At 42.8% G+C, this 13,132-nt stretch overlaps 1 protein-coding gene across 1 annotated transcript in view; it reads left to right on the forward strand.

Moving 5' to 3' along the window:
• Positions 1-2,065: 2,065 nt before the first annotated feature.
• The window catches only part of anos1 (anosmin 1), a 51,144-nt gene continuing 40,077 nt past the window's right edge, over positions 2,066-13,132 (forward strand). The window contains exons 1-2 of the mRNA XM_008328528.3: positions 2,066-2,345; positions 8,432-8,479. Coding sequence (XP_008326750.1) covers positions 2,151-2,345; positions 8,432-8,479 — 243 coding nt within the window. The 5' untranslated portion in view covers positions 2,066-2,150. The remainder of the gene's footprint in view (positions 2,346-8,431; positions 8,480-13,132) is intronic.

Raw genomic sequence — 13,132 nt, forward strand, 5'->3', positions numbered from 1 at the left:
GAGCCACCCAATTACATGGAAGTGAATTCTTAAATCACAAAAGCATTCCTTCTACATGGAGTCACTATCGTTGCTTGGCTTTGTCTTAAGCTTAATAGTAAAAATGGTATTTTCTGGTTTTCATCTGCAGGATTTATGATTCACCGTTTCTTTATCTGACCTCATGCATTCACGGTGATTGAATTGGAATAGTTATCGAGCCCATCCAATAACACAACACGTCATCGACCGTCACCCGTTTCCTTAAGTGGATTTTCTTAAGAAAAAACATATATAAATATTATTGTTATCTTTGCTGCTGAGATTTATACCCTCCCCACAGATATTACTACCTAGTACAGTGTAGGCAGTTTATCTGGTGCTTCCAGCCGTTCCACACTCACACTCATGCCTATGGTTGGTTTAGAGAGTATAATTAACCTTATTCAGTATTGTTTTGACTGAGGACGGCCACTGGGGAAAATCCATGCGCTCACCGGGAAAACATTTAACTTCTAACTTCCCAAGATACCACTTTGAGGGGATTGAGCTGGTAAACCTGAATATTGTAAGGCAAGAGCCACTGTGTTGCCCCGGCCGGTGTTAAAAATGACTAATGAGTCAACATTGGAATCGTCTAAATATTTTTGTTCTTGTTGTTATGACATAAAACTTTAAATAAAAGATAAATATTGTTCAAAATAGCTGAACACAATTGTGGCTTAAAAAAGCCGAAATATTGAAAAAGAAGAGCAGAGGAGATGAAGAGAAGTAGAAAAGAAGAGCAGAGGAGATGAAGAGAAGAGAAGAAAATGTCAATTAGTAGGAAGAAGTAAAGAAGGAAAAGGTGAAGAAAATGGAGAAGAAATAGAGAAAGAAGAAAATATAAAATAGTAATGAGTAAAAAATAAAGAACAACAACCACAACAACAAATAAATAAAGCAAAGAGAAAACGACCAGCCACAGCCACAGCCTGGTTCAGTCAAATCTCATATCTCAGGGCTCTGACTCTGAATTCCATTTCACAACCAGGAGGCAATGTTTATTTATTTATGTATTTATTTTATTTCATTTTAATGTTTTTTTTAACTCTACAGTGTCAGTCATCCTTGTTGACCTTAGGAATGAGTCTTAGAGTAAGGAAACTGAGCAAAAGAATGTGGACAAATGGAGTTGTGCTGTAAAAAATTAAATTAAAATGAATCAAAATCTATCATTTGACATTTCTCTGTTGAATAAATAGTTGATGTTCTGTTCAAATAAATCTCTACACTGCCAGTCGATTTTGCAATTTTAGGAAGTGTTCTGAATGAAATGATGGTCTACATTAATAATACATACACTTAGGGGCCACAAGAGACCCACTGTCAGACCATATCCGGCCCCAGGGCCATATCTTTACCAGCTTTCAAATAAAGGCAATAAACACAACTGAGACACAACCTTTATGATCACATTGTATTTGCCCAATCCAGTGGCGCCCCCAAGAGGTAGTCACAGCTACCCTTTTCAAACTACCGGCCCCCCAACAATCCTTCGCCCTGACCTTTTATTGAGCTGACTGCACACTGGCTTTTTAATTAAATGGAGTCAATGATGTTTCCTAGAAAAAAAGGGCATGTGTATAACTGAATTTATTTGATTGGAAGCAGAGGAGAGAGAGATGCAGCACATGACATCAGGCTGGAACTGAACCGTGAGGAGAAGTGTTTTGATGTGGTGCCTTTAGAATTCCACGGGCCAATCCTGTAAAGGTCGTCTGGGGGCCAATTACCCTGTACCCTACTCTACTCTACTCTGTAATTGGCCTGTGTAGATATGGATCAATAAAAAATCTGTTTCTGTTTATTCTGCATTTTAGAGCAGATGTTATTCTACACAATGATTCCCGTAGTGTTGATTTATTTGCCAATTCAAGTTTTGCTCATCAAACGGTGCATGCATTGTAAACTGAGCAGCAGCAGCAGCAGCAGCAGCAGCAGCAGCCTACCTGCTTCAGACGCTTGACTCTCGGCTGTCAATCACCGCTCCATCCTCCAATCACAGCCACCGCCAGCTCCCTGACTCCTCCCCTGTGTATAATTGAAGTTTCTTTAGTTTTCTCCGGCGGAGTCTGCACGCAGTAGTGTCCGATCCGTGAGGGGATTAAATCCACAGGCGCGACGGGACCATGTTTTCCAGGAGCCTGAACGTGTGCGTGATGAGCCTGTATTTGTGGATTACAGCGGTGACGAGTCCGGGAAGTGTGAGTGCGAGGAAGCAGGACGACTCTTTCTTCACCGGCAGCATTTACCGAGCGAGATGCGCGTCGAGATGCCTCAGCCTGCACATCACTCGCATCTCTGCCTTTTTCAAGCACTCCCAGGTACGGCCACCGCGTGGGGTCAGCCGCGCATCCCCACGACGCACGATTCGATTAGTTTGATTAAAAAAAAAATCCAAAAATTGACATCTTTCCGCACGGATGCAACACGACTGTAAGTCAGTCCTGGTTCTCCCGGTGCGCTTTGGTCAGAGGGACAGGTCAGAGTAGACGCGCTGGTGCTGAACTACTTTGTTGATTTTTTGTTTTGCATTTTAAAACTGTAAACATCGCAGTTGAGGCGAGTTGTTATTACTTCACACCAGGGACAGAACCAAACACAGATTGCAGAGGAAAACACAAGAGTTACTTCCAAACTTGCCATGTTCAGTATCAGTGAGTGATGTTCGTCCAATTATCACTGCAGTGTTTTTGAGAGTGGGACTTGACACGTTTGGGATCAGCACTGTGAAACTGTATACTAAAATATATACTGTATTTATAAAAAAGTTATTTCATGACAGTTTTTGTTGTAATTTTACACCTCATATGTTTTTTTCATCCTTCCTTGAAGTATTTTAACCTCTTTATTGAGATAAATCAGTGACATAAAACTAGAAATCTGGTACTTTGCTGCAGGCAGAGCTGGTTCGCAGCCTCCTATAAATTAGGTGTGCTCCTTGCTTGATGTGGTGTGTGGTGTCAGAAGTTGTTTTTCACCCTCCACTGGACACACTGTTCTCTCCCAGGACTCCAGAGAAAAGGACTTGGTCACTGATCCTTCTCCTTCTCCTTTTTTTTCTTACTTCTTTCTTTCTCTCACCCGCTATCTATGTGGTGACCGCCTTTGTACTCCAGTTCATTTGCATTTGCAAAAGGCTCCTCTTTCTAAAGGTGCATTAATGAATGGATCCCTAATTGTCAGGAAACACTGGTGGGTGCAAGGTAAACTTGTAATTAAGGCTCATACATCAGCAGAATGCACCCATTGTTTCTCTCGCTCCCCAATTAACTTTACTTTGAAAGTCATTATCGATTCAGCGCAGCGCTTTTGTGAGATTTTTTCCTCCACAGCGCAGAGAGAGAACAGCCAAGGTCACTTCTTCCAATTTTATTTAGAGATGATGTATACAGTTTGCTTTAATTAACCTCCCAGCAGGACAGGCTGCGTGTTGTGCTGTGAGGCACAGATGGAAAAGAGCGTCTCGTTTTAAAGTGCAAGCCAGCAGGAAGTGTTAGAAATTTATTTTGAACAAATTCCAACAGTCTTTTTTTTTTTTCCTCTCCTGGTTCTCAAACTTGGGGAATGAAATTAGTCACCAACTGGCTGAGCTGTCAAAGCTACTGGTCGTCTCCGGTTTAATGAGTGCAGAGCCTGATGGTCTGAGACGGAGGAGGAGAAAAAGACCACGGTATTTTTATGTTAAGTGATAAGCAAGGTTTGCTTGACCAAGGCTGTGGGCCTAAGAATAGAAGGCAGTGGTTGATAATGTGGAGTCTCTTCTCATCAGTCCTTTCAGGTGAAAATTGAGGTGGGAGGGAGGGGGGGGGTCAGCTGCAAAAACATATGGCTCTCTCCCCGCCCCCCTGCCCTCTACCCCCTGGCCCTGCCAATAAATGCCAGCATCACACCTCACAGGCATGCAGAGGATGTACGCCACGAAACACCGACGCTGCCCCGCTGAGGTCACCTTCCTGCTAAACACCGGCTCCCAGTCGTGCTAAATGCGATAAGCTCTAGTGCGCTGTTGCTACAACACTGGAGCGTGCTCAGTCAGCACCAACCTACAGGTGGATCTGCTACCTCTGCCGGATCGTGTTGCAGCAGGGGCGAAGGGGGGGAGGGGTGGGGGGCGGGGGAGACAACAGGCAGCAGTTTGGAGCTCCACTCAAATGGTTGAGATGACAGAGCTCTCAATTCAACTGGGACGTCCTTCTGGGGATGTTTAACACTTGATGGGAAAAAGGAAGGCCTACAACAGCTTCCACTTTAATGGGACTCAAATGTCTGGGCTGTCCGTCAAAGCTGGGACTCCGACTCACCCCCTTTCACAATATTTCACTCTGTTTGCTCAACATCCAGTAACCGATATCGACCACTACTTGAGAGACACGATAACACATTTTGCAGCTGGAGTCTAACGTTCTGTTTCTCATATCAGCTTTAATTTCATCATTCCGCAAATGCTGGAATGAGACTAGGAGAATTTAGCGCTTGCAGATGCCGATGTTGACGAACACCCATGTGTCTTTCTTGTGCGCTCATCAGAATCAAAGAAAGAATCAGCGACTTTGTTTTTAATTGTCGCAATTAGGAATCGGCGTGAAATGGAAACAAGCAACGGAGACTTGGGAAACGCATGGGTTCTCCTATGGCTGTCAGTTTTATAGCTGCACCAGATTTATTTCTGTAATAGTATTTCCAAATACAGATTTATTGACATTTTACTCCGCGTTTGGGGAACTTGTCACCCTAGGATAATAGACAGAGGGGAACACCCAACCATAAATATTAGCCTCGGACACTCTCAAATATTAAGGGCGAGCTGGGAACTCTGTGTAATTATGTATTCTGAAAGCATCGGCCTCGTAGTGGATTATTTATGTGGGGACGTGTGAAGCCAAAGGCAAGGTGTGTCCGTGAGGTCTTGTTATTGCGTTCAAAGCAATAAAAATCCAACATTTAAAATCCACTCATTCATTTCTAATGTGCTGCAGAGCAAACTCTAGGCATCCTAGTGGAGGGATTTGTGTTGCAGGCGAAGGGAAGAAAAAACATTGGAAAGCACTTTTTCCGTGTCCCCTTGTTTTTCGCCTTTGATATTAAGTGAGCTGCTGTGGAATCGAGCCCTCAGCCAGTGCATGTCTCATGTGTGGAGTTTTTCATTAGTGAAGACAGCGGATGAATAGGGGTCTATGTAGCTTGGCTTCACCTCTCAGTAAACGCTCAACGTGACAGTCGTCAGTAAATCTCCGCCGCCGGTGCTGCTACACCCGGGGCTTTACCCCGTTTGACAAACAGCCCTCATTTCTCTGCGGAGACAACTTTACACCACAGTTGTCGGAGATTTCTGAAACGCTCTTTTATGTTGCCATTGGACGGGCGCTGATCTCATTAGCTCATTTTCAGAGCCCCTGTCAAATTATTCATATAAAGTGAATAATTGATGAGGACAATGACCACAGCCCTCAAATCCACTCAGGTTGAAACCTAAATCTGGAGGCCCTTTATTTCAGCGCTGCATGTGTGCCCTGAAGGAGAAGTTATTTTGGTGTTGCCTGAGGGTCCTTGAGCAATTAGAGGACACACAGAGACAGCAGTCTGTACTTTGAAGTCCTATCTATTCTTCGCTGGGCCAGAGATGTACAAGGTCGTATGGATCCGCAGCCCGTTTCCAGTAGATTTCCGTGGACAACGTATGGCCAAGTACTCCAGAACACTTTTCTTGTGTAAACTGAGAAGCGTTTGATTCAAAAGGGAGACCCACAGGAGGCCAAAGACGTCCCTTCTTCAAAAGGTGGAACTCTATCCTCGGAGATAAAAGGGGTTTTGTCTACAGTCTCCTCAGTTGTCTAGACAATACAACACGCCCCTGGCCACCTGCTCCGACTTTTCAGCTGACACTGAGCAAAAATGTACCTCTGTGATAAATCTCCTGTTTACATGACTCCACCAGTGTCACTAACAAAGCGGTGATGTCGGCGTACACGCTCGCAGACCGCTGTCTGGACTCATCCTGCTCCTGAGCCCTCGTCACACAGGAGGATATCTGGAAAGCATTCATTCAGCGTCAGAGTCCTTGACAGTCCTGAGAGCTGCGTAGTGTTCAGACTGCAGAGGAATGTCATGGTGAGTCAGAGCGATGAAGCCCTGACCTATAATTATTCCCCCGTTGGTCCCTGACACGGTGGGGTCAGGCTTGGACAGCTGGGGCAACATCCTGCTGAGACTCTCTGCTACATCGATGCTGTCACGCTGCAAAATTAGCTCCTCTGTGGATCGGCCCCGTCGTGGTGTGATGGATGGGTGCAGAAAAGGTGTCAAAAACTGGACCGGTGATTTAAAACGTGGTCCAGAGGTTTGACAATCTTTATAAATTATCAAGAGGTACGGAGGCACAGGTGTAAAATTGAAAGGTTTTATTTCTGGGAATTCATCAAAGTTTTTTTTTTTTTTGGCTTAGATGGATGCATAATTTTTAGTAGAAGATGACAGGGTTTTTAATAAATCTGAGGTGGGGAAAATGACACCTTGTAAAGAATAATTGATGATTTAATCAGTGGGACGGAGGGGAGGTGTTGTGTTTCACAGGAAAAGGTAGAAATCCTGCTGATGCACACCAAACTCAACAAAAGTTGGAGCTCAGTTACACTTCATGTATTAACAAAATGAAACAAGCATTCCCATTATCCACTCTCAGTATTCTTCTGCCTTATCAGCAGCTCTGAGTTGAAGGAATTCTCTGAAGACTGGACCGTACAATCCCAGAATCCTTTGAAGCCATTTGACCATTATCCTTGACACTAACAGCGAAGCACATACTGGTACTGGATGTCAAATTAAACCCTTAAATGATAAGTTCTCTCCTCGGGTCTCGTGGGAAATCTCTGCTGGATTACATTGTGGGGAAAATGCTTTGAACTTGACATTGAACTTAAACAGACCTTTTTTTCCTGCAGAACCCAAAAAGTTGGGTCGTATCCTTCAGCTTCATTACTTTCATGGAGAAGCACTGAAATGATCCCATAATACGAAACCTAGAGCTGAGCCACTGACTGGAGTCGATTCATTTAATAAAGGGGCAATTACATGTATGCAGCTGAGGCGTCAACTTTAACATGTCTTTTTTTCACAGTGTCAGACGTTGCCAAATTGCATTGTTGATCCACTGCCCTGATTTGCTAGTTTTACATGTGGTAACTAAGTGAGAATTACAACCAGCAGATGCAGTTACTGATACGTGTTCACACTTATGCTGATCTTTGGTGATGCATGCCTTTGTACCTGTGGTTGGTTGTGAGCATATTTATCATATGCTGTGTCTTAACATGCGTGAGTGTGGTAGAATTCACAACCACAATAGCAAAATCCACATTATCTTGTTTTTTTTTTTTTTTTACCAAATGCCTTCATTAGTCTTTTATCTGGGTCTCTGTTGCAACAGCATCAGTTTATTTGGCCAGAATTCTTGATGCTCAAAACCATAACATCTGAGTTCATAAGGACATCAGAGCTTATCAGGGTAGGTCACAAAGAGATGACAAATTTATTTTTTTCACTTCACATTCTGTAGAACTTATCCTGCACCAGGTCTCGACCCGTTTCTTTGCCTTGTCTGGGGATTGACATCAGACGAAGCCTGGTCTAACCCCTGTCACAAAACCATTCATGATTGGTTCAAAATGTGATGTTAGTTTTCATTTTAGCATTAATCATTTTACAAAAAAATAAAGCCATCAAAGCCGTCATCACACAAAAAACTTTTTTGAGATGCGGGCCATTTAAACACTTCACTTCTGGACGTCTATCCTGAACCTGGCCTTGCACTGGCCAGGGTGTTTGCAGAGAATGACAACATAATGACGACATAATTCTCAGCTCTAATGGAATCCAGGAAATGGCCACTTGCACAGACCATTTACCGGTCCTTCAGTGGACAACTTATATATTTACACTCGGAGGACGTTTCAAATACATGGCACTTATTGGGACCAAATGTGTGGCTCCGTGGAGTGAGGAGGGTGGCACTTCCACGGCAATTAGAGGAAATTGGCAGTATCTGCAGTCCACACAGGAGTGCTGACATCAGCTCCCACCTCCGTGACCTCAGGGGACGTCTGTGCAGAGATCAAACAGGTCCGTAGAAAAGCTGAGGTCACCGTGCTCTGCTGAAAATGACCAGAGGATTTGTCCTAGCCCTGGTGCCGCTGACCCCTCCTTCCTGCTTGGGTTACATGCGCACACAGCACGCAGAGTTGACTGAAAGGCAACCTTTGAAATGAGTCTTCGGTTTGTATTATTGTTAATCAAAAAGGCCATAAGTCAAGTGAGGTGAAGGCCCCGTGTTTGCCTCATGAATTGGATATTAGAAATACTTTTAACCATATCACAGATGATTGATGATATGTTTTTCCCTCCTCTTCTGCAGAATAACGGATCCTTGGTTTGGTGCCAGAATCATAAGCAGTGCTCCAAGGTAATGTGGTTTCACTTTTTCTTTTTTTTTCTCTTCATGAGCGAGACACATGCCACATATGTGCCTCATTATTACAGGATAATACAACATAAAGTGTACGAGTCACGACAGGACTAGTTTTGTCATGCCTGCAGGAATCACTGGCTGAGCCATTGACAGAGTGTTCAGAGAAAACTGCTTTCTTTTCAGACTGTCCTTCACTCAGATTACTCCTGCTTTCATCCTTAATCACTGTCTTCTTTAAATGCTTACAATTAAGTCCACTTTTAGAAGAAAAAAACAGATTAAAGGAGGGCAAAGGCTTTTGGATTTATGGAAACAAATGATGCACGTTTTTTTTTTCCACCACAGTCTCGTCTTTTTAAAATTTCACTCTGCTGTGCCTCCTGCAGCGCTTGTTTGTGATTCATGCTCTGTCCTGGGGAAGGTTGCTACAAAGCTGGTGTTGACAGCTCTTCTGAAAAGATGGTGCTGACATATTCCATCAGACTCCTGGTACTGTTGACAAGGCCCTCAGAGATGAGCTGTACAGACAGTAGACAGGGGATTCTATGGAAGTGAATTGGAGCTGGAGAGACCAGAAGAGCCTGGTCTAAATAACAATCTGAACAATGCCCCCTGTGGCTGTGAAAGCTGGGAACAGACTACAGGGGTTTTTTTGTTTCTTTTTTTGTTGTTGCCAGATTTCACTCACGATTCCCATTTGGGCAAAGTCTGAACCAGTCTGCGCTAGCTGGAAACAGTCGGCGTGGCTAATTGGCACAAAAATAAGTAAGTCAGTGCCTAAAAAGCTAAAAATGTGCCATAGCACTGAATACTGTGATGCAGATGTCCACACTTTTTTGACATGGCAGCTAATGGCAACTACCTAATATTAAATAAAAATATAAACTAAATATATGTTATATATACATGATATATGTTGAAGTACTGTGTGGTACAATATGATTAAATACTTAAACGGTTACTGATCTAGTCCTAGAGATTTAATCTAATACTAGAATCACGTCTATATTTTTAACTGAAATACTCATCATCTACTAGTAGTGTTGGTGGAAAAGCTCTGCTTATATTCTGGACAGTCAGCTGCCCTTAAACCACTTAAAGTTGAATTGTATTTATATTTATTTATTTTTTAGTCTAATTTTATTATTTATCCGATGTGACGATGGTGTCAGTTTTTAATTAATGCAGAACAAAAAATAAATAAAAAATCTGGCACCAAACATTTTCTTGCTCGGTGTCCTTTGGACAACCTCACCTCAGACCCATCTGTTCTTTAAAGTATTTAAAGACTGTAGAAAATGTGTAGTAAAGGTTCTCAGCTTCAAATGGCACACTTCATGTAAATAAAAAGATTTTTGAAGTAAAATAGAAGTAACAGATGGTGTGATTATGGAAAAATTCATGCCATGTTTTTTGAAATGATTGTATCGCAGCAGCGATCGTGATGAATTAGAAATCTGTGGTCGATTTCTTTTACATTTAACTCATTAAACATTACCACAGTATAACAGGTGTTCATATCAATCACAATCAGTGTCCAGTATCAGCCGCCTCGCAGAAGAAGCCCTCATGTCTGATTTTTTTTTTTTAATGGACTTCTTTGAATTTCAAATTGTCTCCTTGGCTGTTCCCATTCATCTGGGACACAAAGGAGCTTCTGTGCTTTAACTTCAAAACCCACTTACAGAGAATTTCTGTTCATTTTCTTGTACAAACTTTTTTTAAAAATCAGACTACAGAAGGAAGAAGAGTCTTTCAGTGGATTTACTGAACATTCTGAGTCTATTCATTAAACACAGACTGATATTAAAAAAAGTTACTTGCCGTTCACTTCAAAAAGGTTTGAAAGACTCATGTTCACCCCAGGCTGAGGTTTTTTTTTTTTAATACTTCTAGACCATTTGACAGCAGCCACTCGGGACAGATGTTTTGCAAATTTTAGCCCTTTCAGCGATTTCGAAGATAGGAAGGTGGATAAAAGTATAAGTAAAAGAGTGCTCCTCAGTACTTCTTGTTAGCAGTTGTCTGTTTATCCTCTACATGAACTGCAGGCGGGCCGTTCAAACGCACACTCTGTCTCTACGAAGCCAAGTTTTTGTAAAGTCTAAAAATGTCTTCCCAAAAACGGTAATGATATCACCCAGTCACACAGATCAATACGTCCATCAAACTTCAAAAATCACCAATGCTAGCTTCAAACGCATGCTTTCTTCTTTCTCGGATGCTAAATTTAACTACTAGCTTGTCAGGAATTTGGGTTTGGGTAAAATCTGAAAGAATGTTTGTCGAACAACTTGGTTTTCTGCCACTTCTTAAAATGAGTTGCTTAATTGTCTCTTAAACAAATTTTATGTTTTGAAAAAAAAAAAAAAAAAAAATCTGCCAAAAAAAAAACGTTCCCCAGTGTATGAGTGTGTGTGTGTGTGTGTGTGTGTGTGTGTCTTTCTGGTTTAGTCTGAAAGTTCTCGGAGAAAGCCAACCGTCTTTGTTTTCTCCATAATGCTGTGAAACTGCCTTTCCACAGTGATGGCCAACACTGACTCCTGGCACCGGTCGCTCCTGTCATTCAGCAGAGTTTTATGTTTGAATAAGAGTTTTGCTGGCTGTGACTCTGAGCACAGCACACTGTTTTCATAATCAACAAGCAAGCATTGCTAGAATTCAAGTGTCCAAGAAGTATTTAATGAGCTTTTTGTTCTCCCTGCCGGCCCAAGACTGTCAGAACTTCTTTTTCTCTTTTTAGGCTGTAAATAAACGAGGCTGATTCCATGTCGTGCCATTGGTGACAGGCAGTGGTTGCTTTCCCTCTTTTCCAAAAAAAAAAAAAAAAAAAGAAAAGAAAAAAAAGTTTTGAGGTCTCTCTGAAATTAATTAGTTTTATTTGTGCTTATTTTGGTCCAGTCACTCAGGATGCGGGGCGGCACGCGGGGCTGGAGCCTAATTTGGAGCCAGAAGTCAATATTTTGGTAGCAAACATCCACACACACGTCACATTCACATCAATGACTTGAGTACACACTTGGGGCCTGTGTGTCAAAACACAGAGCCCTTGTGTCCACTTTAACAATTGTACCAAATGGGCCCATGCTGTACAGTGGTTCACAGTGAATAGCTCCACAGCCACTGATTAGCCTCTCCACTTCATGAACAGCACACAGTCAAACAGAGAGACAAAGGCGGTGGCTCCCGGGGAGTGCGTTAGGGCAGAAGGCCTGTCCGCACATAGCTGCGGTGAGGGGCCACAGAGAGCCCCCCCCTTCCCCCACCCCGAGTGGAAGAGGCTCCCTAATAATTGAGACAAAGATGCTGTGACCCTGTCCATCTGTCTGCATTTTAGGAAATCAAAGGCCCTCGTTTCCATGCGTGATGAGAAAGTCATGCCGGTCATTTCATATGCAATGTCCAGGGTCGGCTCCTCTGTCAGTGTCCCCATTGTCATGGTAATTACCCCGCCTGCTCCCTTTCCAGAGCGGAGCGCGGTGGCATTTGGAGGGAGTCAGGGAGTCATTATAATGCTATGACACAGACGGCCACAGACAAACGCTGTTCAACAGGTGGATGCCAGGAGGACTTTTCATGAACTTCTGCCATTATGTCTCCCTGCTGTTCAGGACTGACCACTCAGGAAGTCACTATACCACGACCGTATCAACGAGGGGCTGCATAAAAGTCTGTCCTAAAATCTAATTTTTCTCAAATGACTTTTTATATTCCTGACCTTTAGAGACACACAAGCAGCGAGACGGTGTCGAAGTGAAGCCTAATTTCTATTGGTTGGAGTTAAGTATCCTGTAGTGGAGAAATGATAGAGCAAAGTGCAATTACAGCTGACAGCCAACACAATAAAACACACTATATTGGCCTCTGTAGGGTTGGTTAGACATGCTAGCTTGTCTGTGGACCTAACTCTTGACGAGGAATACCTCAAAAGAAAGGAGGTTTTTTCAGGTATTGCTTTTTCAGATTAATTGCTTGCTAACAGCAAAGTATCACACCAGTGCCACTCCTACATTACTTAATGAATAAAGCATGCGAGTGCGTAGTTTGCCCTCTGCATGTGGAGGCTGCTCATATTTCAGACATTTACTGCCCTCCCCGTGCACAAACAGATGTTTTACCTTCAGTTAAAAAGCCTCGGCCCAATCTAATACGGTTAAAAATGTCTTGTGCATATTTGCATGACAGACTGCAGGCAGCCAACTGTCTTTCGACATTCAGAGCATGACTGATATTAGCAGGGTTCGCTTCCCCCCAGGGGTACGAGCCAAGCTCCAAATCAAATGCTAGTATGGAGTGAAGGCAGCGAAATGCCAATGTGAGCACAAAGCAGTGCATTTCATTACTCCAACTTATGTCAGTGAAGAGCGAAGAAGAAAATGTGCATCGTGCCTTAAAAGGTTACCTGGAAAGACTCGAGGGAAAAAGTCCATCAAGTATAATTCCTGGGATGGCATTCGTACTTCTCCTGTAAACACAGGTTATTCCTGGAGCTTCTTCAAATCTGTCTGGTCGTCTTCTAACTTTTAATGAATCTCTAAACTAGGGCTTTCAAACAATTACAATTTCTAATCGGATTATCCACAGGATACATGCGACTCAATGACGATAAATCCTAATTAATACGGTATAAACGTCGGTAAAGACGTC

This window comes from Cynoglossus semilaevis, chromosome 16 (genome assembly GCF_000523025.1).
Source record: "Cynoglossus semilaevis isolate Cse_v1.0 chromosome 16, Cse_v1.0, whole genome shotgun sequence".
Lineage (NCBI taxonomy): Eukaryota > Metazoa > Chordata > Actinopteri > Pleuronectiformes > Cynoglossidae > Cynoglossus > Cynoglossus semilaevis.